Source organism: Bathycoccus prasinos, assembly GCF_002220235.1.
Source record: "Bathycoccus prasinos genomic : Chromosome_13".
NCBI classification, from domain to species: Eukaryota; Viridiplantae; Chlorophyta; class Mamiellophyceae; order Mamiellales; family Bathycoccaceae; genus Bathycoccus; species Bathycoccus prasinos.
In genome coordinates, this window is record NC_023996.1 from 554,383 (window position 1) to 581,319 (window position 26,937).

Here is a 26,937-nt window from a genome sequence, read left to right on the forward strand (position 1 = left end):
CTCGAGCGTTTTGGCGGGTTGTCGTTCGCGGTGGTGTTTTCGTGCGTTCTCGCGAATGTGCAATGCAGTTCTTCAATACAAAAATAAATATAGTAGTAGTAGTTTCATTTAAAAACAACGAATTTGCGCGACGACGACGACGACGACGAAAACGCATCTTTTACGCGGCTCTCTCGAGCAAGCAAACGATCAAAATGAAATCCGGGTAATCGATTTCGTTGACTTTAGCGCTCGGGTTTCCTTCCGGAGGCGGTTTCCAGTAACTCACGACTTTGTGCAAGTATCCCGGAACGTATCCGACGCCGAGCTGTTCCATCAACTTTTCGACTTGGTGGATTTTGATCGTCTTGGCTTTCGCCCAGTTGATACGCTTCCAGACTCTGCGAATGGATTCGAGTTTCGACGCGGGTAATTCGTAGTGTTCTGAGATGATTTCCTTTCTCTTTTCTCGTTCGAATTCGATTTTGGATTCCGCCGTTGCCGCGTGCATTCCGTTGACTATTACCCCGATGAAGACGGAAATAATTACCATCCCGCACATCACCACAAAGGAGTAGAAATAGAGTGAACCAACGAATGGTTGCGCCTTTGGACGATCACACTCGTATACGCGGTCGGCGTGAATGCCCGAATTGGATTGCAAACCAACGTACGCCGCGCCACCGTCGTTTACGCCCCACCTGTTCTTGTCGCAACCTTCTAGGTTGATTTGAACAATATTTGCCCAGGATTCGAGTTGCGACACGCGAAAGAGGTGGTAAAACGCAACCGGTAACGTTCGCATGAAGAACGGATCGTTGTCCGAGAAAAGCATCACCCCGGCAATAGCCCACGTGTAGAAGATGAAGCACATAAGGGTACCGACGTATTTCAAAGATTTCACGCCGAGAACTAATGACTTGGCGATTAAGTTCAACTGCGGGATAACTTTGAAGAATCGAAACAGTCTCGCCAAACGAAGCAAACGAACGATTCGAGAAAATCCGGCTATACTGCCACCGCCGAGGCCAGAGTCTTCAAAAACCATGCCAAAAAATCCAACTAAAGTGGTCGCGGCGTCGAACATATTCCACTTTGCGTCTTCGCCGGTGTAATACGTCCTCTCTTTGTCCCATAAACCGATAATTTTTATCAGAAATTCAATCATGAAGGTGAAGATGAAAATACGTTCGAGGATTTCCGTCCATTCCGGAGGCGAGGCATCTGGGTTTGAATAATCCAAAAACTGCGTCGAATATCCCGATAAAATGGCCGAGAATACAATCACGCCCATGACGAAGTACTCGAAAAAGTCGTTTTGGGTAATCTTTTGAAGTTTTACCTGCAAATCCTGAAACCACGTGTTCTCAGTCGCCGCTTCTCTCTCGTGCATGGATTGAGTCTGAGCACTTCCACTCAACAAATTCATCATGTCCATGACTTCTGTGTACGCAGCTTCCGGCAACGTTTCGTTCATCTTCTCTCGAGACTCCCAAATTGCGCCTTTGGTTTTTCGCAACGCGTTTACGATTCGCTTACGTTTCAACGTCTCCTTAGCCTCGTACGCTTGGTCCATTCGTTCGGTGATGATACCGATGAAGAGCGACATCATGATGTTACCGACGAGAAACGCCATGGAAATAACGTAGATGGCCGAAAGAACGCCGTTACCTTTGGCGTACGTTTTCGTACCGTCGGCGTTTAATCGATACGGACAATCCACGTCGTTCGGCGAGGGGTAGCCGTAGTGCTCGCAGCCGTACCACGTGGCGTAGAGAAACTCATCCCAGGAAGACCCGGTGGCGATGCCCATCCCAGAATTCAGCGCGTACGGCAAGCTTCGAAAATTCTTCGGATCGAGGCCGTAGAACAAACTCGTCCCTAGCACGGCGTAGATGTACATGACAATCATCAACATCACAAAAACCCATCCCATGGAGGCGATACCAGAGCCAATACCGTCCAAAATGATCTTAAACTCAGGATTGCGTCGAAAATATCTCACGCATCGATTCAATCGAAACAAACGTATGACTCGTATGTGATCGTACGTTAAATCCCCGAGGGTAGTATTCGCCCACGTCGAGATGTAATTTAACGACATGAAGAACAAAATCGTGAAATCCACGGCGTTTTCCCAATTCACGAAATAGTCGAGAGGTTTCCACTTCACGAGCGTTTCCTTCCCAGTTTTCTCGCTCACCGCCGTTGGCCCGGCACCCATAATCTTCACCCCGGCTTCAAAAAAGAAAATCAAGGAAACGATGTAGTGCAAAGCTTGAATGACTTCCCAGCTCGTCCCGCCTTTCTTCTCGGTCGAGGAATTCCCCTCCCAGTTATCCGCTGTTTCCAACAAAGCGTACAACACGACCGCTATCGTCACCATTTGTTGAAACGACGAATACAACGTGATCCGAAACATCCTGTTGTGCAAACGCAACGAAGAAGAATTCGCTCGTAAATACGCCTCCTCATCCGTCAAACTCTTCCCCGCCGATTCCTCGTCCTCCTCGTCCTCCTCCTCCTTCTCCACCGCGCTCACCATTCTCCTCATCTTCTCCTCCATCTTCTCCGTTTCCTTTCTCTTATCGTCGCGAGACTTCTCCAACTCTTTATACATGGCCTCAAACTCTTTCTCCACGTTTTCAAACTTCGGGTACGAAGCTTTCGCCGAGGAAGGAAATTCAACTCTCCTCAACCCGTCTCCCAAGTCCCTCGGATCGACCGAGTCTTCCTCCCCGTTCTCCTCCTCCTTCTCGACCGTCCCGTTTTCTCCTCCTCCTCCTCCTCCCCCCGAGTGCGTCGATTTCTTCGTCAAGTTCGATTTGAACGACGAGTACAGCTTGTCCATCTTGTTCTTGCTCCCTTTCCTCTTCCCTATGTAAACCTTGGAATTGGAATTTCTTTCCCCCTCTGCGTCGTCGTCGTCGTCCATCGTCGTCGTCGTCGTCGCCGCCGCCGCCGCCGCCGCGCCTTTTCTCGTCAGCTTCGACATATTTGTAACAACGCGCGAAACTTTCGAATACTTTTTTTTTTCGAAAATTTTCCCACGCGACTGTGGCGTTTTTCTGAAATTCTAAGCCGTATAAGATGTAACCGAGGGCAAACTGTTGTTTTGTACGTAGGAGCGGGAGGAGTCCCAATCCTTAAGCACGACGGGCGAACACGATTTAGGGGCGAAAAAAAAGACCCTCTCGAGGCTTTGAGCGGAGAGGCGGCGCGCGCGGACGAGTGTTTTCTATAATTCCGCGGTACGCGTATAGTATTTATACATATAAAGATAACAAAGGATAAAAATCGGTTCGCGACGCGAGAGCAGCGACGCCAGATCCTATACTCGCGTTCTCGACCCAAAACGTAGAGTCGTTGCGAGGAAAAGAAGGTGACAGTGGTGCCCGCATTAATCAGAGCGTCTTTCTGATGAGTTTTGCTTGCTTGAAATATTTGTCTGTTGATGAGCTAAAGACGGGAGAAAAGGGACGTGAACTAATTGGCGATCCGTATCTACTTAAGCACACACGAATTCGGTGGACCGGCGTTGGCGTTGGTACACGTAAATTTCGCTCGAAACGCAGTTGCGTCGAGAAACATATTCGCTTGCTCTGACGTTGCTGCGGATCCGGTCCACGAGGAAATGTCGTGGTTGAACGCAGAAGCGGAATTAAACATTAATTGCATATCAGTCACTTGTGCTGTGTTCCAACTCCCAATGTCTTGGTTGAACGCAGAAGCGAACCAAAACATTCTACTCATAGTTTTCACTTGCGTTGTGTTCCAACTCCCAATGTCTTGGTTGAACGCAGAAGCTACACGAAACATATATTCCATATCAGTCACTTGCGATGTGTTCCAACTCCCAATGTCGTGGTTGAACGCAGAAGCGGAATTAAACATATATTCCATATCAGTCACTTGTGCTGTGTTCCAACTCCCAATGTCTTGGTTGAACGCAGAAGTTTTAAAAAACATATATTCCATATTAGTCACTTTTTCTGTGTTCCACTTCGAAATATCGCCGTTGAATGTACTTTTACCGCCAAAGCCTTGAAAAGCAACGGAGTTCCATCCAACCATATTCTCCACCAAACTCACGTCCCAATTCGGCATCGTCCCGTACCAAACGTCTTTCGATCGAGCCCAGTCTATACATTCTCCAGTCTCCGCAATCACTGGAGATGCATCCCACATCAAACACTCCCCGACGAAAGCATGCCAGCTTGTATCCGGAATTGGCGAGGGACCTACACACGAATTCGCCGGACCGGTGATTTCGTTGGTGCACTTAAATTTCGCTTGAAACGCAGTCGCGCCGGAAAACATAGAACTTTGCGCCGACGTCGCTGCGGATCCAGTCCACGAGGAAATGTCGTGGTTGAACGCAGAAGCGTCCTGAAACATATATATCATAGTAGTCACTTTCTCTGTGTTCCAACTCCCAATGTCTTGGTTGAACGAAGAAGCGGTATGAAACATACCTATCATATTAGTCACTTTTTCTGTGTTCCACTCCCCAATGTCGTGGTTGAACGCAGAAGCGTAATAAAACATATCTCTCATATTAGTAACTTTTTCTGTGTTCCAACTCCCAATGTCTTGGTTGAACGCAGGGGCGGAATTAAACATTCTACTCATATCAGTCACTTTTTCTGTGTTCCAACTCCCAATGCCTTGATTGAACGCAGAAGCTTCATAAAACATTCTACTCATATCAGTCACTTGCGCTGTGTTCCAACTTCCAATGTCTCGGTTGAACGCACGAGCTTTATAAAACATAGCATCCATACGAGTCACTTTTCCTGTGTCCCACTTCGAAATATCGCCATCGAATGTACTTTTATCACCAAAGCCTTGAAAACCTCCATCATATCCACTCATATCTTCCACCAAACTCGTATCCCAATTCGGCATCGTCCCGTACCAAACGTTTTGCGATCGAGCCCAGACTATACATTCTCCAGTCTCTCCAATCGCGTCAGATTCAATCAAACAATCCCCGACGAAAGCATGCCAGCTTGTATCCGGAATTGGCGAGGGACCTACACACGAATTCAGTGGACCGGTGATTTCGTTGGTGCACTTAAATTTCGCTTGAAACGCATAAGCTTGAGCAAACATTTGTCTCGTATCAGTCACTTGCGCTGTGTTCCAACTCCCAATGTCTTGGTTGAACGCATAAGCGTAAAGAAACATTTTATGCATAGTAGTTACTTTTTCTGTATTCCAACTCCCAATGTCGTGGTTGAACGCAGAAGCGTAACCAAACATATATTGCATATTAGTTACTTTCTCTGTGTTCCAACTCCCAATGTCTCGGTTGAACGAAGAAGCGGAAGCAAACATATTTCCCATAGAAGTCACTTGCGCTGTGGTCCAACTCCCAATGTCTTGGTTGAACGCAGAAGCGGAAAGAAACATATATCCCATATTAGTCACTCGCGCTGTGTTCCAACTCCCAATGTCTTGGTTGAACGCAGAAGCATCTCGAAACATAGAAAACATATTTGTCACTTTTCCTGTGTTCCACTTCGAAATATCGCCGTTGAATGTACTTTTGCCAAAGCCTTGAAAAGCAAAATTTCCTTCATCATATCCACTCATATCTTCCACCAAACTCGTATCCCAATTCGGCATCGTCCCGTACCAAACGTTTTGCGATCGAGCCCAGACTATACATTCTCCAGTCTCTCCAATCGCGTCAGATTCAATCAAACAATCCCCGACGAAAGCATGCCAGCTTGTATCCGGAATTGGCGAGGGACCTACACACGAATTCGCCGGACCGGTGATTTCGTTGGTGCACTTAAATTTCGCTTGAAACGCAGTTGCGTCGAGAAACATGTCAGTTTGCGCTGACGTCGCTGCGGATCCGGTCCACGAGGAAATGTCTTGGTTGAACGCAGAAGCGGACTGAAACATATACCTCATATCAGTCACTTGCGACGTGTCCCATTCCGTAATGTCACCATTGAATGTACTTTTACCCCCAAAGCCTCTGAGCACAGTTCCATCCGATCCGTTCATATCCGTCACCAAACTCGTATTCCAATTCGGCATCGTCCCGTACCAAACGTTTTGCGATCGAGCCCAGACTATACATTCTCCAGTCTCTCCAATCGCGTCAGATTCAATCAAACAATCCCCGACGAAAGCATGCCAGCTTGTATCCGGAATTGGCGAGGGACCTACACACGAATTCGCCGGACCGGTGATTTCGTTGGTGCACTTAAATTTCGCTTGAAACGCAGTTGCGCCGGAAAACATGTCAGTTTGCGCTGACGTCGCTGCGGATCCGGTCCACGAGGAAATGTCTTGGTTGAACGCAGAAGCGGACTGAAACATATACCTCATATCAGTCACTTGCGACGTGTCCCATTCCGTAATGTCACCATTGAATGTACTTTTACCCCCAAAGCCTCTGAGCACAGTTCCATCCGATCCGTTCATATCCGTCACCAAACTCGTATTCCAATTCGGCATCGTCCCGTAATTATTTCCGGAAGCCCACTCAGTGCACTCGCCGGTAACTTCGGCCCCTGCTTCGGCCAAACACTCCACGACAAGGGCGTGCCAACTCGCATCCGGGATAGAAGTGACGGGGGGCGGAGGCAAAGGTGGTGGGCTCGGCGGCGGGCTCGGCGGACTCGGCGGCGGTGGGCTCGGCGGGCTCGGCGGCGGGCTCGGCGGGCTCGGCGGCGGTGGGCTCGGTGGGCTCGGCGGCGGGCTCGGCGGACTCGGCGGCGGCGGACTCGGCGGCTGGAAAAAAATATCCACCTTTGCTTCTAGCGCGACAAACGCCGCTCGCAAATCCGCGTTTTCCGCTCTCAGCTCCGCGTTCGACTCCGCCACATCTTTGGTCAAACTCTCCATTTTCGCAAATATCGTCGCCAATCGTTCGCCAACTTCGACTTTGTCTTCGTCTTTCCCCAAGAACAACTTCTCTCGACACTGAACTTGCTCCCAAAACTGCCACTCCGATCTCGTCTTCACGCGGTGCGTGTTGATTTGTAACTCTCTCCCTCCTTTTCCTCCGCTTCGAACGTTGAACGCGCCGTCCGCGTATTCGACGCGATTCGACCCTCTCTGTATGCCTCCCAAGCCGGCGATTTCGCCCTTCGCCCCGATCCGACCGAAGACGAACGTCACGCAGAAAAAGACGAAGAAAACGAACGAGGAAGAAATTTTCCTCGTCGCGGTGGTGCTGGTGGCAGGTTTCATCGTCCTAATCGTCGTTCGACTCGTTCGTAAAGTGAAACGGGTGTTCTTCTTCTTCCGTGTTTGCGCGCGCGCGTGTACTAAATGGATGACGACACGTATTTATGTATGTAGGTCAAAGGTCGCTGTTTTTTGTGGTCAAAAAGATTCTCTTTTTCCTTTTTTCCTTAATTATTTGTTTTCACACTCAGGAAGTTCCAAAGAAAGGAAAAAGAAGGAAAAAGAAGAGGCAAAAAACAGCGCTCTCTTAAAGGCAGCCGCGAGGTTTAGAAGTTAGACTGTAGTTCTACATTTTAGACCGCAGAAATCTACGGTTTACCGCATACATGTGTCTTCAAGGAGGCCTCTGTCATCAACGCAGTATTCCTTTTGGTTTTGGTTTTGAAACTCCTTTCGCCGCCGGTCTCGTCGCTCGTCGTCGGCGTCACCATCCGGCGGCGGCACCGGCGCGGATGAGCGCGAGCACGGCGACGTCGTCGTCGTTCTGTTGTTGATTTTGCAGTTGTTGTTTTTCGAAGGAGGAAGAGAAGGAGCCGGAACGTAAGGCGAACGCGGCGGTTAAGTTATCTTTGACGGGAACGTTTCGAGTCATGGACCCGTCGTTGATTTCTCGCTCGGCGACGGCGCGGACAGTGGTGACGCTTTTGTTGTTGTTGTTGTTGTTGAGTTCGTTTGGTTTTGTCGATGATGATGATGTTGTTGTGGTGGTTTTATTATTGTTATTATTCACCGATTTTAACGCGTTGTATACGAACGCGATGGATTGCATGCGCAACTCGCCGTACGTTTGTTGGCCGACGGCGTTGAGGAGAGGGGTGAGTTTCGGGCAAAGCGCGACGAGCGTTTCGACGAGCTCGGCGACGTCCGCGATGGAATCGCAAGATGATTCTGGTTTGGCCAAGAACAAGTTGACGAGGTTGACGAGTTGCGCGGCGACTGCCGAGCGCGTGGCTTTGAATTCGTCCAACGAGGACGAGGCTGGTGGTGCTTGTTCCTCGTTTGCTCGTCCCGCGTTCCTCTGTTTTTCTCGCTTGGGCGAGGAGGCGCCGTTTACTGTTTTCGCCGCCGGTGGATTCGCCGCTTCGGCGACGTGCGCTTTCGAGCACAGCTCTAAGACAACCGCTATGGCATCAAACGTTCGCGACCAGTTCGCGCGTAAGGATGAGCTCCCTTCGCCGGTAGCTTTGAATGTGTTGTTGTTACTGTTCGTGTTGTTTTCGTTCTCGCTCTCGTCCTCTCTTCTTCTTCTTCTTCTTCCTCCATCTTCCTCTGTCGTTGAGGGAGCGTAACCGCAAACGAACGACCGGTTCGCAGCCTTCACGGAAACGATTTGATGGCTTATGTACACAGCACGAGACGTCACGCCTGCACCAAAATATTCGCCAAATTTGGCAATCTCAGAACACGTCTCTAGCATCGCCGCGATGAACGGTCGGTTGAGTTTCACGCGAGCGTTCAAAAGTCCTTTTGAGCTGACAAGATTCGATATAAAATGCGTGTCCGCATTACCGGTTCCATTAGACGACGTCAAAGATGACGACTGCAACGGTGACACGGAGGAGGATACGGTCGATCCGGGAAGTGGTCGAGCGCAATCCAAACACGACAACGCGCACAAAAACTCGAGACTTGCGCTATCGTCCACCAAACGCTGGAAGCAACACAACACCGACGTAGCGAGAGCTTTTCTTCGCGCCTCACCCACCGCTTCCAAAGAAGAGGAAGACAAACATTTACTATCTGTACCACTAACAATTCTGCGAATGTTGTTGGCAATTGATGACGAAGTTTTCTTCTTCTCAATTTCTCTTTCCCTAGCGAGCGCGGCGGCAAAGACCAATATCGAACCCAACGCGTCGCGCCAATGATCCCCGAGCGCGACGCCGTGTAACATCTCCGACGCATTAACCGATGTTTTCTTTATCCACGCGCGAGGTAATCGTAACGCGACGCAGTTCGACAAGACGCCGTGCATGAGTGAGACGCCAATGAGCGCTGCGTCGTCGTCCAAAATGTGCGCGATTGTGGGCGAGGAGGAAAAGGAGGAGGAGGTTTTTCCCCCGTTTTCACCTCCTTTTTGCAACCGGTCATTTTCACTCGTTACCAACGGCTGTGCGCTCATGAATTTAGCGTCCCGCGCGATGCACAGAGCTCCACACACGTCGACGTCGCTATTAGGAAACATTTTCGTATGAGCGCCGAGCGCATCGCTCACGCCGTTCAATTTGTCTTCGACAAAACCCAACGCTTTCGTCACGTGCATCCACCCGGACGTTAGAAGATTCGTCACCGCCTGATTACCTTGCGGTGCTTTCCGCGTTCTACTGCTGCTGCTATTATTGTTATTCCTATCGCTATGGCCTTCATCTACACTCCCACTTTTTGTCAACAAAAACGAAATCGCGCGAAGCAACGCCGCGGCTTCCAAATCCGTCGCCCTCGCAGTCCTCGCGGCCACTCGATTTTTCCCTTCGTTCCAACTCAACAACACTGCCAACACGTAACACGCGTCTTGCCACAACGTATTCCTCGCTAATATGTCGTTTTTCAACACGTTGTTGACGATTGCATCGAAAATCGCGTCACCGTTTTTCTGATCCGAAACCAAGTACGCGAACAAACAGCTCGATCCGATATTTTCTTTACATTTCGCGAGAGAAGCCAGGAGTTTCAGCGCCTCGAGTTTACATTTTGGGTGTGCGACGTCAGATTTCAAAACGTCGCAACACTTTTGAATGAGCGCGTTGAAGAAACGGTTGCTCTCGTATACTGAAGGTAGCATCGCGAATTCCCGCGTCGATGTCGTCGTCGTCATCGTGGATGTCATCGTATCATTCATTTTATTGCTCCGAGTACTCGCGTCACTATCGTTCATTGAGTTTATGGTACCAATTGTCGTCGTCATCCAGTGCACGATATCCACTCCACTCGCTTTTCTCGACTGTTTCGCCAACGCCTGAACCACCCCTCGCAACGTTTTCAATCCGTTCTCCACCCGGGTCGATTGCATGACGTTCGTGTGCGGTACCGTCTCAGCTTGGTCCAACTTGGACAACAGAATCGTTCTCGAAAACATTGCAATCGCACACGGCGAGCATTTGCGAACTTTAAAGGAAGCAGACGAGGAAAGCGCTCTCAGCGTCGTCGTCGTCCCCGCAACCGCCCCTCCTCCGTTGGAAAAGGAGGAGGAAGAGGACGCGCTTTCCCGCATCATTCCAAAGAGTTTCTTAAACGCCGCTTTCGACGCGTCCTCTTCGTCTTCCTCGTCGTACGAGTACTCCTCGTCCTCGTCCTCTTCTTTTTCGTCTCTCCTCGACCCCGACGGAGAGGACGACGACGACGATGAAAAATCTCTCGCGCACTTCTCCAAGTACCAAAAGTTTGGTTCCAACAAGAGTAAATCGTTGTACGCGCTCGCGCTCGTGGGAAGCGTTTTCGGAGGAGGACGACTGCTGAATTCGCTGTTAAAATTGCTCGCATGAGTCGTCTCCGCAAAATCACCATCTTTCGATGACGACGACGACGATGCTTCTCCTCCTTTTCCTCCTTTTCCTAAAGACGACGACGCGTTTTGGTGCAAAACGTGCGCGTACAGGTGGTATATTTTCGGCGTCGTATTCGCGCTTCTTTTCTGGCTTTTCGGCGGAGGAGGCATCTCTTCTTCTTCTCAACGAACGAACGATGAGAAAACGCCGGAAAACCCGCGCCTTTCCGGGCCCTCTCTTTCTCTCTTTCTCTCTTTCTTCTTCTTCTTTGAAAGCGCGATTGTTTTCGGTGGTGCGAAAAGGAGAACAGGTTGTTTAAAGCGTCGTCGTTGTTCTCAAACGTGTCGTTGCGTTCGTTGTGTCGTGGGGGATGTTCCTTTTTCCCAAACGCCTCAATAAAAGTACAGAGTTGGTTGGTTGGAGAAAAGTCACGCTCTCTCTCGAAAGAGAGCGCGACGACAGGAAACGCGCGCGGATGCGACGGAGCGTGATTCGCTGCGTCGCCGAGGTTCGTTTTTGCGCGGAGGTGAAAGTATGCTGCTCCCAAAGATGGTCGTGCGCATCATCGCGCGTACATCGGATGCTCGTACCACATGTGATTGAAAACATCTCTCAAACTTAAAATTATTGACCACCCCAAACGAAGATGCGATCTCTCAAACACTCGTCGCGTCTCATTATAAACGCGCATCAAAGACTATTCACAGACGCGCACCACATCTCTGCAACTTTCATCGCTCCTCTCGACGGTCAAGCTGCTCGAGCTCGAGATTATAACGAGTCCTTAAACAACAACATCCGAGTTCTGTTTTGCGGTGGTGGTGGTGATATTTTTTACTCGAGAGACTTGCAAAAGAGTTTTTTCGAAAAAATATCGGTCGCGAAAAATCTCGCACAAAAAAAAACACGAAAGAGACACACAGAGAGTTTTGTTTACGAAACCAAAGGGGTGCTTTTTCGCTTGGCTCGCTTGGGGGAGTAAATACGATAGTTCAATATAATAACGCGTAAAGAATGTGCACGTTATACGTGAAGATAAAAGTGTCGCTAATAAGAAAGAACACAAAATCTCACGATTTCTGTTTTGCGGTGGGGTTTTGCGGTGGTGATATTTTTTACTCAGAGACGCTTGCGAGAGTTTTTTCAAAAAAAATATCAAAACCCTAAAAAAAGGACGAAAATCTCGCACGAAAAAAGACAGACAAAAGCGCGCTTTACTCCACTCTTTGTTCTTTGTAACGAGAAGAAGAAGAAGAAGAAGACAAAGAAGAAGAAGACAGACGAACGAGAGGAAAAGAGGACTTTCCGAGATGGGACCGAAGGATGAGAACCCACCGCCGCCGTGTCCTCCTCCTCCTCCTCCTCCTGGGTTTTGGGCGCAGTTGGACGCGCAGGAGGAACAGCGCGAGCGTAATCATAATCATCGTCATCGTCATCGTCGAAGAAGTCGCGAAGAATTCTCGTCGTCGTCTGTGTCGTCTTTGTCGCCGTCGAGGAGGAACGACGACGACGATAAAGACGCGCTTTCGGAAGCAAACGACGAAGACGAGGAAGGGATGAAAAAGAAAACCACGAAAGAGGACGACAACAAGAACAACGAATTAGTAAACAAAGAAGAGAAAACGAACGAGGAAGTCTTCTCTCGATTTCTGGAAGACGCGGCGAACGCGCAGGAGAAAGATTACCGAAACTCCATGCGAGTTGGAAGTTCGAAGAGCATGAGAGAGTTGGCGAGGTACGACGCGGCGCAGAACATGGAGAGGAGGAGGAGGAAAGAGAGAGGAGAGGAAAACGACGAAGACGACGACGAGGAAGACGACGACGACGAAGACGAAAGATGGGTCGAAACGGAAAATCTGCGAAGCGCGAGTCGGATGATGAATACGAACAGCACGAATACGAACAACGGGAGTAAATACGAAGAAGAAGACGGCGGTTTGAATTTGGCCGGGAAGCACCAATCCAGCTTCGCGGACTTGAATTATAACAGTTCCGGATCGGATTTTGCGAGAGGTGGCCAAGCGGCGCCGGAAATTTATAGGAGTTTGATTACGAAGAGGCGAGAGATGGAGGAGGAGGAAGAGGAAGAGGAGGAGGAACAACGACGCAAAAGCGACGCGTATTTTTCGAAGCATTTCAATAGTCATCCATACTCTCTCGCCGGGGGTGGTACCACCGGTCACCATTTCAATAGCATCGGGTTAGGTTTCGGGGGAAGCGCGAGAGAATTAGAGCGACAGAGACAGTCGCAAATATTGATTTTGCAGCGACAAAAACAGAAACAACGATCCTTGGAGAGTTACGACGATTTGAAAAACGCAAAGGAAGACACGAAATTTTTCTCTCGGCAAAGTTACACGGAATCTGATTTTGAAGACGACGACGACGACGACGACAACTTTGATAAATACGAGGACAAGGAGGAAGAAGAAGACGACGATGACGACGACGAGTTAGATGATAGTCGTTCGTACGGAGATCCGGAAATTAGACCAATGCACGCGACGATGACGACGACGATAACAAACGGATCCGCGGCATCGGTCGCATCGCCGCCAGTCACGAGACTTTTACACGAGCAGCATCAGTACCCTTCCTGGGTCTCAGAATCTGGACCAGATGGCGGACGATCTACGCCAGGAACACCTCGTGCCTCCTCCACGAACAAGCAAAAAGATTCAACGACGAATAACGAGTCCTCGACGACGGGAACGAGACTGTCGAATCGGTTTTCCAACGGCAATCACTCAACAGTTCCAACCGCGCCAACATCAACGACGCAAAAGAATTTCCACGGCGAGGTCGTGTCAAATATGAATAGCGACCGTGTGAACAACGTTGAAGCGTTATTCTCGCCGAATAATAAGAATATTACCATGACCACCAATAGCGAGAAAACAAAAGCAAAATTTGCCGCGCTAACGATCGATCCTTCTCGGAAACCGGCGTCGACGACGACACCTGCGACAACAAAGCGTTCCTATTTATCTTCGGACTCATCAAGCGTGCGCAAGAGCATTCTCGAACACTACGACTACACGTTGGCGCGTCGTCGCTATAAGATGGACGCAGTTTCCGTGTACGAAGCGTGTGCGCTTTCTCTGCGAGATCGCCTCGTAGAGAGATGGTCGGACACGCAGCAATTTTACGCCTCGAGCGAAGAATGTAAAGACCTGAAAATGGTATATTACATGAGTTTAGAATTCTTAGTCGGTCGGTCGTTGGGTAACGCTGCCTCTAATCTAGGTTTGCGAATGCCATACGCGGACGCTTTGAGAACGCTCGGCCACGAGTTGGAAGATATCGCGCAACGCGAAAAAGAACCGGCCTTAGGTAACGGTGGTTTAGGTAGATTAGCGAGTTGCTTTCTCGATTCGTTAGCGACGCAAAATTATCCTGGCTGGGGTTATGGCATTAGATACAAGTACGGCATGTTCGAACAAGCGTTGATTGACGGGAAACAAGTCGAATTGCCGGATTATTGGCTCACGAGCGGAAATCCGTGGGAAGTAGAGCGGTTGGACGTGACGTACAAAGTTCGATTTTACGGTCGTAGCGTGCAGTATACGAGGAAACGAAAAGTATCTTTGAATAAGATGGCGGCGAGTCAACGCATGAAAACCATTCGCGAAAATCCCGAAAAGGAAAATTTCGGAAACGTACCTCCTCCTCACGACGCATCGAACGGCGAGTCTCGAGCGAATAATGATGCATATCCTCCTTCTCCACCAACATCGAAAAAAGAAATCGATGAAACTGAAACGCGATTCTCGTGGGAAGGTGGCGAGATTGTGGTCGCCGTCGCGTACGATACGCCAGTGCCTGGATACGGAACGTATAACGCGAACAACATGCGCCTCTGGAGTTCAAAACCTTCGCACGAATTCGATTTAAAGTCTTTCAATGCCGGCGATTACATAGCTGCAATCGAGCAGAAAGAACGTGGGGAGAGCATTTCCAGCGTTTTATACCCGAACGACGATACGCACGTTGGTAAAGAGCTTCGCTTAAAGCAGCAGTTTTTCTTTTGTTCGGCGACGTTGCAGGATATTTTGCACCAATTTAAAAAATCCGCCGCGAGGTACAACAACAGCGTCATGAAAGCGTACGCCGCCGACAATGCTAACGCGGAGATAAAAAGTCCGTCATCAACGAGTAGCGGTAACAACAACACCAACGTCATTCCAGGACTTCGAACTTTGAAAGATTTGCCTAAGCGCGTCGCTATTCAGCTCAACGACACGCACCCGGCGATTGGCGTTCCAGAGTTTATGCGTCTACTTTTAGACGAAGAGTTGCTTTGCTGGGAGGACGCGTGGAACATCACAAAGAACGTCTTCAGTTATACGAATCACACGATCATGACTGAAGCCATGGAAAAATGGCCAGTGCCGATGTTGAGCGAGCTTTTGCCTCGCCACGCGGAGATCATTTTTGAAATTAACCACCGATTTTTGGAAAGTGTTCGTAAGAAATGGCCGGGCGACGAACAAAAAGTACGCAGGATGTCCATTGTGGAAGAGTCTGAACCAAAAATGTTTCGAATGGCAAATTTAGCCGTCATCGGCTCTCACACCGTCAATGGTGTTGCCGAGATGCACACAAACTTAGTCAAGACGATTTTGTTTGCTGATTTTTGCGAGTTAGGGGATACTAAGTTTCGAAACGTCACGAACGGCGTCACGCCTCGACGATGGATATTACAAGCGAACCCGAAGCTCGCAAAAATGTATACCGATCTCGCCGGACCAGGGTGGGTAAACGACATGAAGCGGCTCGAAGCGCTGCAATCATTTTGCGATGACGATGATTTCTGCGAAAGATTTCGAGCCATTAAGAAACAAAACAAAAGACGCGTGGCATCGTTCTTGGAACAAACCTGCAGATTAAATTACAAAATCGCACCGAACGCGTTGTTTGACATGCAAATCAAACGCATCCACGAATATAAACGTCAACTTTTGAATGTTCTGGGTATTATTCACCGATTTGACGCCGTCTTACGCGCGACGCCTCAGGAGCGAGCGAAAATCGTGCCTCGAGTTTTCATCATTGCCGGGAAAGCTGCGCCGGGATACGATACCGCGCGGTTGATTATTCAACTCGCGTGCGCCGTCGCGAAAGTAGTGAACGAAACGCCTGAATGCGCTGGAGTTTTAACTGTATGTTTTGTCCCTAACTTTAACGTTTCCATCGCAGAGTTGTTGATTCCAGCGAGCGATGTTAGCCAGCACATTTCATTAGCCGGGACGGAAGCTTCCGGCACCGGAAATATGAAATTTGCCATGAACGGTGGTTTAATCGTAGGCACGCGCGACGGCGCGAACGTCGAAATTGCAAGAGCTATTGGTAGCGATAACATCTTCCAATTTGGCGCGACCGTGGATGAAGTCAAGAGCTTAAAGAAGACCGCGAATACGCGAAATCCAGCGCCCGACGAACGATTGGCGAACGTTTGCGCAATCATACACTCGGGTATTTTCGGCGACGCCAAGAAACTCGGCTTTAACCGTTTGTGCTCGAGCACGTTGACGCCGACGACGGATTTGTACCTCTGTGGCCACGATTTTGCGTCCTATTTAGACGCACAGGCGCGAGCGGACGAGGTTTACCTCGACGAACATTTGTGGACGAGGAAGAGCGTTTTGAGCGCTCTGCGAATGGCAAAATTTTCCACCGATCGAACAATCAAAGAATACGCCGAGAAGATCTGGAACGTCGAGGCGAAGGCGTTTTTACCGCAGCACGTGAAAGAAAGACTAAAAGTAGGACGCAAGTAGATAAATAAATATATGTAATTCCTAGTAGGTGTACAACATCAAACGCTATCCATTGCTATCTTTATTCGTCACCGAGCAAATCAAAAGGGTTCGAAGCTTTCTTCACCCCTCCGCTGCCGCTCGATGTTTTTTTTCTACTGCTCGAGCTGGCCGCTTTAGAAATCCATCCCCCGCCACCACCTCTGGGTGGGTTCCCTCCTCCCGTCGCTGTTTTCTTTTTCTCTTTCACCGCCGGTTCAATCTTTTCCCCGAATAATAACGTCGCGCACTCGTCCTCGAACCACCCTTTATCTTCGGTTTCGATTTGCTCGATCCTATCGATCAGTCCCGGCAACTTCGCCAACCTTCCAACCTCCGCCGCAGTCCTCAATCCGCTCTTATTCTCCAACGCTTTTAATTTCCTCACCTGTGCCTTCAAGTCTGCGAGCTCCTCGGCGTGTTCAATCGTATACACGATGGGTCTTTTCGATTTAATAGTGTCTATTTTCTCCACCACCTTTTCTTCCAATTTCGTAATCTGTTTCATTCGATTTTCTTTCTTCTCTTCCTCGGCTTTCGTTTTCGCCACGTCCAACTCGCTCAACTTCCCAGTCAACTCCTCCACCATCACCGATTGCTCGCCAGCAGTTAACCTTCCCTCTCGTATCATCTCTTCCAACTGCTTCTCCACTAACTCGATTTTATTCTCAATCTCGCACACGGCGTCGTACATCTCCTGCTCTTCCTCCGCCAGACTCTCCATATTGCTCAACTTTTGATCGCACTGATCGATGATCCCTTTATACGCTTTCAACCGCTTCAAAAGCGCTCGTTTTTGCGAAAACGACGGCACGTTATACTCCAACAGCTCCTCGAACTCCTCTAAACTCGCCTTTGCGCACAACATCTCCGGCGTCGTTCTCCGCCCCGCCTCGTCGACCACGTCGTTCTTCTCAATCTTCGCCTCCTCTTCTACAATCAAAACCTCAGGAAACACGTGCAAATACTTCAAGTCTTTATCCGTATCGTGCTGATACTTGTAGCATCTCTGACACTCTTTGCACGCGCTCGCGCCTCGGTCTTCCTCGAACTCAAACTTTCTCAAACTCTCCGTCATCACTTTCAAGTTCTCCTCGTTGTATTTCTGCCGAAGTTTCTTCCCGGCGCCGATGACGAATTTTATGGACACGAAATCTTTCGCTCGGATTGGTTTTGCGCAGAGTTTCTCCATTAAATCCGGGATCCATTCTAACCGGAAGTTGGCTAAATCGTGCGTTTGCGACGACGACGACGTGCTGTTGCTGCTCGCGAAATCGGAGAGGATTTCCGTCGAGAGCGCGTCTGCCATGAGTGTAGTCTTTGCGCGTCGTTTTTGTCTCGCGTCTTTGCTTCTTTCCTTCTCTCTTTTCCCTTCTGCTAAACCCTACACCCTAAATAAGAGTTTTTCAAAAATCTTTCGTTTCGCAAAAGAAGAAAACAACTCGTTATTAGTACGCGCGTAATACACGCGAGAAGAAGCACCAACCAGAGCACCGTCGACGACGAGCAGTAGTCGCTACTACTCTTCGATCACCCGTGTATATATATATATATATATAGTATTCACACATTCCCTCTATCTTTCTTGTTCATTTTGGAACGAATTTTGGAGAAAAATTCAAAATCAAGAGACTGACATTTATTCAAAAATCACGCGCACAGAGAGAGAGATACAGATACAGAGAGATACGAGAAGAAGAAGAAAAAAGCACATCGTCATCATCATGCTCACGGAGAAAGAAAAGCGCGAGGCGAAGCAACTCGACAGAGAGTCGTACAACGTCTCCTTGTACGACCAACCTCCGAACGAGGACATCAAGCTGGAAGAATTTGAAAAGTACGCGTTAGATCGCGTGCGATTGTTAACCGCGATTGAAAACGCGCTCAGTTCTGGGAAGAAACCGGAGGAATTGCAAGAACTGATCAAGGAGAAAACGAAGAGTTTGAAATTAGAACCGAAATCGATCGCGGACGAGGTTTCGCATTACGCGCTGCGATTGGCGTTTTGCAGGACGGAGAGTTTACGGAGACAGTTTTTGACGAGCGAGGTGCAACTGTTTAAAGCGAGGTTTCGCGAGATGAAGGGCGCGGACAAAGCGAAGTTTATCGAGCACGAGTTGGATTACAACTCGATGGATTCGAAGGAGTTTGAAAAGTTGAAAGACGAGTTGATGGACGTCTTGTGTCAAGCGAGATCGACTGGGCCTAGAGGCAAAGACAGGGAACAGTGGATGATGAGTGAACACAAAAGAAGTAAATATTACAAAGTCAAATTTGAAAACGTCTATCAGTTGGTCAAGATGAGAGACGTTTTGGTCAAGAAAGGATTCGCGTACGTGCACGAAAGCGCGGTAGATGCGATCGTGATGACTGAGTTTAGGGCGAAATTGAGCAAGAATTTGGGTTTAGCCGCGAAGAGGTGGAACGCGTTTGTCGAGAGCGACGAGAGGGCGAGGTTGGTGCCGGTGATCAACTCGTTGAGGACGAAAGAGTTGGGGAGGTCGGATTACGGCAGCGATAACGCGAACGGTGGTCCGTCTGGCACGGGAATAGTCTTGAACAAAGAGTTGCAGCGGTTGGCGGAAGAGTCGTTCCCGTTGTGCGCGAAGAATCTGTTCAAAGCGGTGAAACACGAACACCACTTGAGGCACGAAGGCAGACGACAGTTGCAGTTGTATTTGAAAGGCATCGGTTTACCGTTGGAAGAAGCGTTGGTGTTTTTCAAAACCGAGTTTACCAAGAAACCTGGGTGCAACAACGAGAAGTTCGAGAAAGATTACGCGTATGGCGTGAGACACTCGTACGGTAAGGAAGGGAAGAGGGTCGATTACACGCCGCACTCGTGCATGAAGTGCATCGCGGCCAACCCGAGTAAAGGCGAGTACCACGGATGTCCGTTTAAGACGTTCTCCGAGGAAGCTTTAGGAGCAGCTTTGAGCCAAATGAAAATTGAACCGAGCAAAGTGACGGACATCGTGAAGAAAGCGAAGAATAAACACTACCAACTCGCGTGCTCAGACGTGTTTGAAGCCGTGCACGGCGGCGAGTTCATCGAGGGCGGTTTGCATCACCCGAATCAGTATTACGAACAGTCCAGGAAGGTGTTGAACCCAAAGACAAATGAAGATAGCGACGGTAAGGAAAAGCAAGCGGTGCCGACGCCGCCGCAACAAAAGGAAGAACAAACTGCTGCTGCTGCTGCTGCTCCGAAAGTTGTCGCCGCGTGAGGTGAAAACGACAGATCTCACGTGAAGAGAGAGAAAGATAGTTCACGCGAGCGGTTGTACTTTTAAATAACATGAAACCTCTACCAGTGGTACTAAAAACACACCGAATACGAGTACTAGTAAATATATATTCACATGTTTATTCTATTTCTTCCTCTTCTACGTTCTATTTATTCTTTGCTACCTCTAACTTTCTATTTTACAAACCTACCTTCAAGAAACGCTCTCGTGATTTCAACATTCATTTTCCTGTTCGCTTGCGTGAACAAGACTCTCTCCACCGCGCTCCCTTCTTTTCTCTCCTCGCGTTCTTCTCCTACTCCATCTTCTTCCCCGCTCGCTGCTTCTTGAAACCCGACTCCCGTAAACATCTCCATCATCTGCCTCTCGCTAAAAAATCGCGCTAAAGTGCCATCGCTCCTTCGGTAAGCCTCCCGCTCGTCTTCCATGACTACTTTCCTTCCCGGATTAAAGTCGGACGAGGCCTTGTTCTTTTCGTCGTCGTCCGCGTAGTCTCTCACTAAAGCTACCCCGCCGTTCCTCAACACCCTTCTAACCTCCATCAAACAATTCCTAATCTCTGCTTCGTTTAACGCGGAGAGAAAAAAACACATCAAAACAACATCGAACGATTCGTCTTTCATCGACACCAAACACCCTCTTTCCCCGGCGTCGACCACAAACGCTTTCGAAATCCTACGCTCGTCGTAATCGACGTGTAACTTCAACTGCTCGATGGCGGTTTCGCTCACATCCGCGCATTGAAATCGTAAGTTTGGATTCGCTCGTAGCAACGGAAACATCGCGTTCCCAACCCCAACGCCAATCTCGAAAACATCAAGCGCGGGAAGCGTTTTCATTTTCTCCTCGAGCTCCTCGGGACTGACATTTTCCACGAACCCTTCGAATTCCACGTCGTTCATTAAATCTCGTTTGAACGATTTCCGCAAATAGTGTCGGTCTCTGAAAAAGTTCGATCGGTGGTTTTGGTAGAACAGTTCCCAGGCATTCGTGTTGTTGGTGTTGTTGCTGTTGTTTTTGTCCTTCGATGGTGAGGAGGAGGAGGATGCGCGGAGTAAACAACCCCTAATTTGGGGAACAACACCACCACCCCTTTTGCTGATGACATTGGAGAGACTTTGAGAGGGAGAACACTTTCGAGCGCTGCTGCTGCAAAAACAACAGCGCCGAGAAAACAAATTCCTCGTCGTCGTCTTTCTCGTCGTCGTCGCGAGTACCACCACTTTCGCGCCGTTAAAGTTTTTGCCGCAGAACAACAGCCGCATTTTTCTTTCTCTCCTTTTGTTACGTCTCTCGAGTCGAAACGAGATAGGGGAGTGGGGAAAACGAGAGGAGAAAAGAGTAAAAAATACACGAACACACACACATCATCTTAATAAAAGAGCGTTTTGAGATACAACGCGCGCAGATACAATGTCTGTCATACGGCGCCACCATTGCGTGCACACGACGAAAGAGAGATGCGCGCGTTTGCGCGGAGGTTTTGTGTGCGATTCGGTACATTTTAAACCCGTTTTGAGAGTTGGTCTAACCAAGACATCGTTAGGTAAAACTTCTTTTTAATTATATGTATACGAGAGCGAATAATCACGCGCGCGTTTCTGTTGCGTAGGATCGTGCAACTTCTTGGACCGATGCTCGGATTTAAAATGTCCGTACGTGCACTACGTGTTGGACGACGCGAGAGCGAACGAGGAGTCCATCTATTTCCAGCAAAGAGACCGACTCAAAGTTGTCTCTCCAGAGGAAGAAGGAGGACAGGAGAAGAGGCAAAGAGAGGAACTCGCGAGTGTTCTTGGACCGATTTCACCCGTATCTGCGATACAGGCGGATTTGAGAGGCTTTGCGTTGGAGAAAATCTGCGGCGGAGAAAATTTTCGCGCCGTTTTGATAGATCCGCCGTGGTCGATATCCATGGCGTTGCCGTTTCCTTCTTTGCGAGACGGCGAAATTGAGAGTTTAAAGATCGCGAGCGTTTTGGATCGATCGCGAGTGTGTTACGTGTTTTTGTGGGCGACGCAAAGGAAAACGCCGTTGGCGAGAGAGATTTTGCAAAAATGGGCGTCGAAAGCGAGGATGCGCGTGGTGACGCACGATCTCGTTTGGGTGAAGTTGAATCAGCTCAACAGACTGGTAAGCGCTGGGCGAACTGGTTACTATTTCAACCACGCGAAGGAGACTTGCGTTGTTGGGGTGTATCATCCCGTCCTTGGTCAAGAAGAAAGAGAACAAGAGAGAGAAGAAGAAGTAAAGGAAGGAGACGGAAGCGAGAATATCAATACAAACACAATCAACAACGATACCGTACGCTTTCCGTTCAAAGACTCGGACGTGATATGCGCGAAAGTTCGAGAAATTTCGAGGAAACCGGATGAAATCTACGGCGTAATCGAACGCTTACTCGGGCCAAACTCGAAGAAACTCGAACTGTTTGCTCGCAATTGGAACGTCTCGAGCGCGAGAAAATATCAGAATTGGGTCTGTATCGGCAACCAGATTCAAAAAACGGTGATAATGGATCGCGAAATCTCGAGAAAGTTTGATAAGGAATATCCCGAGTTTGCGAGTACGAAAAGTTGAAAGGAGGAGAAGAGCGCGCTCTCTCAAAAATTCTTGAGTCATCACGAAGAAGAAATAACACATACAGTCACCCACGCATTCACATGCGTTATTAAAAAATCATGCCTCTGGCACGTACATCTCGCCCGCCTCTTCCGCTTCTAAAGCCGCTTTCTCGATCTTCTCTATCGCCATCCTCGTCCTCGATTCTTTTTTCTTCATGCCGTCTGTTTTCAAAACCCCCGCGTTCCTGGCCGAATCAATCTCGCTCTCTAACATAGAAACTCTCTGATACAAGAGCACCATGGTCAATAAACACGAAATCAACGACACGGCGACGACAATTGCCCTGGGATCGCTAAACCATGATTTCTTCCCGCCGCTACTACTACTTCCGCTAAAATTCTTCCTCTTCTTTTTCCCCGCCGACGCGGCTAAAAGCGTCTCCTCGTCCTCGTACGAATCGTCCAATCCCTCGTTGTTACCACTACCCGCCGGATTCAATTTCTTCGAGTACGCGTACGGTAAAACTTTTTGCATCTGTCTCGTCGCCATGCTCGTCCTTCGCTTATACTTCTCCGCGTCGTCGTCGCCGTCTTTCTCGTTACTACTAGTATTCGCGTTATTTTGATCGAGGACAGAGTTTCGCGACGACGACGACGCGTTATTATTGCTTTCGTCTCGTTTATTATTCAAGCCGCCGGACGTTGAAATCGTCTGTGCGGTCGACCCGTATCCTCCGTTCGCCGTTTGAACCTCCTCCTCCCGAAACTCCTCAACCTCCAAATCTTCGATGTCTAACAAATCCTCCACGGATTTCACCAACATCCCGGACCCTTTGTGCCGGATGGATTTAATCCCAAACTTCAGCTGCAATCGATTGGCGACTTGCGTCTTAAACTCCGCGAAAGACGTCGTCAGAGGGTCCACGCCTAACGCGCGTTTCCGCCTCGTCCGCGGGTTTAAATTCGAATTAGTATTCGCCTCCGTCTCCGATGAGGATGATGATGCTTTTAAAGAAACGAACACGACGCGTTTGTTGTCCTGATGACTCATGTTCGTCCTCTCGAGTTATGAATACTACTAATACTACTACTAATAATGATAATAATAATCAAAACGAGGGCAACACTCTCTCTTTCTCTCTCTCTTCTCTCTCTCTCTCTCTCTCTCTCTGAAGAACAAGAGAGAGAGAAAGCTTCTAGCTTCTTTCTTTACGCGCGAGTTGATCTCTTTCTCTCTCTCTCTCTCTTTCTCTCAGGACTTTTCAAAGCTACTATTTAGGGTTACAAATGAAACCCTAACCACTCAATGTGCCTTCTTGCATCGAAGGAAAGAAAATCACCTCAAAACCACATCACGAGAGTAGAAGAGCTTTTAAAGCTCCTCGGAAAGAGTTCTTCGTGGCGCCGCTGCTCAGAAGAAGAAGAAAAAGAAGAAAAAGGGTGTTTTTGGGTGTTCTTTTTAATCCCTTCCTCTCTGAAACTCGCTTTTCAAGAAGAAGCAGAGGCGAAAGAAATCATCATCATCACTCCAAAGTTTGTGTTCTTTTGTGTTTTGAAAATTCAAAACGAAAACATTCTTCGCGAAGAAGAAGAGAAACACCACGCTGCTCTGCTGTTGTTGTTGTCGTGCATCGTCGTCGTCGAAAAAGGAGAGAGTCATCGGAGAGAGAGAGAGAGAAAGTGGACGAAGCGCTCTTCGATTTTAAACGGTCTTCTTCGATAGAGTGTTTGGTTTGATTGCACGAGGAGAGGGAGAGATGAGTTCGAACAACAACGACGACCCGTTCGGGGAAGAAGACGCGAATAATAATAACAACAACAACAACAACAACGACGACGACGACCCCAACGCAGAAGAGAACGAGGAAAGAAGAGTGGAAGAGGAATTCGTGATGGCACAGATCCCGAATGAAGACGAGGACGAAGAGGACGACGCAGACGACTTCGACGAAGACGACGAAAACGAAGACGGCGAAGACTTGATGGATAACATGGAACGCGATTACGAAGTCATGCCGCATTTGGATCAATACGAACAAGACGGGATGGTTGGAGAAGAGGAGGAGGAAGAGTTTGACGTGGAACAAGCGTTGGAGGCGAGGTTGAAAGCGGAGGAGGAGATGAATGAGAGAGATCAGGAGTACGCGGGAGGGAGAGGAGGGATGACGGGGAGAGCTCTCCCAAGAGCGTTGGATGACGACGACGAAGATCAACAGTGGAGGAGAAGAAAGAGGATGAAAGCAGCGCAGGCGGCGCATGAAGGCGAGGACCCCTTGGAGGAGGGTTTGTTAGATGACGAGGAGTACGACGTGAACATTGATAATTACGATTGTCCGTTGCGAGAGTGGATTACGAAAGAGAGAACCATCGTGGAAATTAAGAGACGGTTTTCGCGATTTTTGAGACGGTTTAAAGTTGGTGACGTCGAAGAGAACGACGGAAACGATAGCACGAGAGAGGATCTCTTTTACAGGAGGAAGATGCGAGAGATGTGCGTGGCGAATAGACAATCGCTGAACGTCTCGTTCATCCATCTCTCGAAAAAGGACCGGACAATCGCGACGTGGGTGGCAGACGCGCCGTCGCTCATGTTGCCGATATTGGACGAGGTGTTGAAGAAAGAAGTGTTGAAGATGTATCCCGCGTACGAAGATATCCATCCGGAAGTGTTTGTGAGAATTTCCGAATTGCCGATTGTCGATCAAATTCGAGACATTCGTCAATCGCATTTGAATTGTATGATTAAGATTACCGGCGTCGTCACGAGGCGTTCGAGCGTGTTTCCGCAGTTAAGGAACGTGACGTTTAAATGCGAAAGGTGCAAATATTTGCTCGGGCCAATTCAACAAAACGCTACCGATCCTGTGAAACCAGGGAATTGTCCTGAGTGTCAAGGAAGAGGACCGTGGACGGTGGACGTGGAGAGAACGGTGTACAGAAACTACCAGAAAATGACGTTGCAGGAATCGCCCGGGTCGGTTCCGGCTGGTCGATTACCTCGCTCGAAAGAAATTATCGTTTTAAACGATTTGATCGATTTGGCGAGACCAGGTGATGAGATTGACGTGACTGGTATTTACGTAAATTCCTTCGACGCGAGTCAAATCAAACAAAGAAACGGCTTCCCGGTGTTTAGCACGCACGTGGAGGTGAACCACATCTTGCGAAAAGGGGACGCGTTCGCCACGCAAAACTTAACCGACGACGATAAGCACGCAATAAGGGAGTTATCCCAGGACCCGAGGATTGTCCAACGCATCATCAACTCCATCGCGCCGTCCATCCACGGGCATGAAAACATCAAAACCGGCATCGCGATGGCTATTTTCGGCGGTCAAGAAAAGTTGGTGAAAGGCAAAACGAAACTGAGGGGTGATATTAACGTGCTCTTGCTAGGCGACCCGGGAGTAGCGAAATCGCAGTTTTTAAAGTACGTGGAGAAAACGGCAAACAGGTGCGTGTATACGACTGGGAAAGGCGCTTCCGCGGTTGGTTTGACCGCCGCGGTGCATAAAGATCCAATCACTCGAGAGTGGGTGTTAGAAGGTGGCGCGTTAGTCTTAGCCGATCGAGGCGTGTGTTTGATCGATGAGTTTGATAAAATGAATGACCAAGATCGAGTGTCTATCCACGAGGCTATGGAACAACAATCGATTTCCATCTCGAAAGCGGGGATCGTGACGAGTTTACAGGCGAGATGTTCGGTAATTTCCGCGGCGAACCCAATCGGCGGAAGATACGATTCTTCGCGAACCTTTAGCGATAATGTGGAACTTACGGACCCTATATTGTCTCGATTTGACGTGTTGTGCGTCGTAAAAGATGTCATCGATCCCATCACAGACAGGCGCTTGGCAGAGTTTGTGGTGAACAGTCACGTCAAGGCGCACCCGAAAAATTTTGACGACGAAGACGGCGTCGCCGCCGGCTTCGGTAATAGTACGAACAACGATGAAGATGTCGCGGAAGCGCTCGATCAAGAAATGCTGAAAAAATACATCTCTTACGCCAAGCGGTTCGTCCATCCGAAGATTAAACTCCAAGACACGCCAAAGATTGCGCAAGTGTACTCGGAACTTCGTAAAGAATCCGTAACGAGGGAAGGTATGCCCGTAGCCGTTCGTCACTTGGAAAGTACGATTCGTATGGCAGAAGCGAGAGCGCGCATGCGTTTGTCGCTAAGCGTGAGCCCGGAGGATATAGATCACGCGATTTCCGTCATGTTGGATTCTTTCATCGGCACGCAGAAGCAATCGGTTCAAAAATCTTTGAGGAAGAAATTTGCCAGGTACGCGCACTTCCACCGCGATTTCGATTCGCTCTTGATGGAGATTTTACGCGGGATTTTTCGCGAGATGAATCGACTCGATCGAGAGGAAGAACCGATTAAGTGCCACTTGTTGGAACACCGAGCGAAAGAGTATGGGGTGATGGATTTGAACCCTTTTTACAGGTCGCAAACGTTCCTCCAGGCAAAATTCACGCACGATCCGGAATTGAATGTGATCATCCCTCCCGCGCGCTAAAATTTACACGAGAGGAGGATAAAAATGAGAGAGTCGTAAAACGCAAGCAAGCCAAGCAAGCAAACAGAATGAGAGTTAACTCGTAAAATAGTAAAAAGTAATTCAATCAAAAATATCAACTACTC

General features: G+C 48.8%; 10 protein-coding genes across 10 annotated transcripts; 4 read left to right on the forward strand and 6 right to left on the reverse strand.

Annotated features, from left to right (window-relative positions):
• Positions 1 to 160: 160 nt before the first annotated feature.
• On the reverse strand, positions 161 to 2,974 carry Bathy13g02530 (Ion transport protein; the record flags this gene model as incomplete). The annotated part of the gene is made up of 1 exon (XM_007509394.1): positions 161 to 2,974. The coding sequence occupies one exon, from the start codon at positions 2,972 to 2,974 to the stop codon at positions 161 to 163; it is 2,814 nt and encodes a 937-aa protein (XP_007509456.1).
• A 509-nt stretch (positions 2,975 to 3,483) lies between these two features.
• Bathy13g02540 (unnamed protein product) lies at positions 3,484 to 7,194 on the reverse strand (the record flags this gene model as incomplete). The annotated part of the gene is made up of 1 exon (XM_007509591.1): positions 3,484 to 7,194. One exon carries the CDS (start codon positions 7,192 to 7,194, stop codon positions 3,484 to 3,486), a length of 3,711 nt encoding a protein of 1,236 aa, XP_007509653.1.
• A 421-nt stretch (positions 7,195 to 7,615) lies between these two features.
• Bathy13g02550 (unknown protein) lies at positions 7,616 to 10,846 on the reverse strand (the record flags this gene model as incomplete). The annotated part of the gene is made up of 1 exon (XM_007509551.1): positions 7,616 to 10,846. One exon carries the CDS (start codon positions 10,844 to 10,846, stop codon positions 7,616 to 7,618), a length of 3,231 nt encoding a protein of 1,076 aa, XP_007509613.1.
• Positions 10,847 to 11,986: 1,140 nt separating this feature from the next.
• Positions 11,987 to 16,456, forward strand: Bathy13g02560 (glycogen/starch/alpha-glucan phosphorylase; the record flags this gene model as incomplete). The annotated part of the gene is made up of 1 exon (XM_007509509.1): positions 11,987 to 16,456. One exon carries the CDS (start codon positions 11,987 to 11,989, stop codon positions 16,454 to 16,456), a length of 4,470 nt encoding a protein of 1,489 aa, XP_007509571.1.
• Positions 16,457 to 16,517: 61 nt separating this feature from the next.
• Bathy13g02570 (predicted protein) lies at positions 16,518 to 17,783 on the reverse strand (the record flags this gene model as incomplete). The annotated part of the gene is made up of 1 exon (XM_007509480.1): positions 16,518 to 17,783. The coding sequence occupies one exon, from the start codon at positions 17,781 to 17,783 to the stop codon at positions 16,518 to 16,520; it is 1,266 nt and encodes a 421-aa protein (XP_007509542.1).
• A 415-nt stretch (positions 17,784 to 18,198) lies between these two features.
• On the forward strand, positions 18,199 to 19,701 carry Bathy13g02580 (predicted protein; the record flags this gene model as incomplete). Its single annotated transcript, XM_007509560.1, has 1 exon — positions 18,199 to 19,701. The coding sequence occupies one exon, from the start codon at positions 18,199 to 18,201 to the stop codon at positions 19,699 to 19,701; it is 1,503 nt and encodes a 500-aa protein (XP_007509622.1).
• Positions 19,702 to 19,895: 194 nt separating this feature from the next.
• On the reverse strand, positions 19,896 to 20,987 carry Bathy13g02590 (methyltransferase-like protein 6; the record flags this gene model as incomplete). Its single annotated transcript, XM_007509481.1, has 1 exon — positions 19,896 to 20,987. The coding sequence occupies one exon, from the start codon at positions 20,985 to 20,987 to the stop codon at positions 19,896 to 19,898; it is 1,092 nt and encodes a 363-aa protein (XP_007509543.1).
• A 148-nt stretch (positions 20,988 to 21,135) lies between these two features.
• Bathy13g02600 (N6-adenosine-methyltransferase 70 kDa subunit) lies at positions 21,136 to 22,302 on the forward strand (the record flags this gene model as incomplete). Its single annotated transcript, XM_007509454.1, has 2 exons — positions 21,136 to 21,268; positions 21,335 to 22,302. The coding sequence occupies 2 exons, from the start codon at positions 21,136 to 21,138 to the stop codon at positions 22,300 to 22,302; spliced, it is 1,101 nt and encodes a 366-aa protein (XP_007509516.1).
• A 99-nt stretch (positions 22,303 to 22,401) lies between these two features.
• Positions 22,402 to 23,337, reverse strand: Bathy13g02610 (unknown protein; the record flags this gene model as incomplete). The annotated part of the gene is made up of 1 exon (XM_007509493.1): positions 22,402 to 23,337. One exon carries the CDS (start codon positions 23,335 to 23,337, stop codon positions 22,402 to 22,404), a length of 936 nt encoding a protein of 311 aa, XP_007509555.1.
• A 706-nt stretch (positions 23,338 to 24,043) lies between these two features.
• Positions 24,044 to 26,812, forward strand: Bathy13g02620 (DNA replication licensing factor MCM2; the record flags this gene model as incomplete). Its single annotated transcript, XM_007509498.1, has 1 exon — positions 24,044 to 26,812. One exon carries the CDS (start codon positions 24,044 to 24,046, stop codon positions 26,810 to 26,812), a length of 2,769 nt encoding a protein of 922 aa, XP_007509560.1.
• Between the last annotated feature and the right edge of the window lie 125 nt (positions 26,813 to 26,937).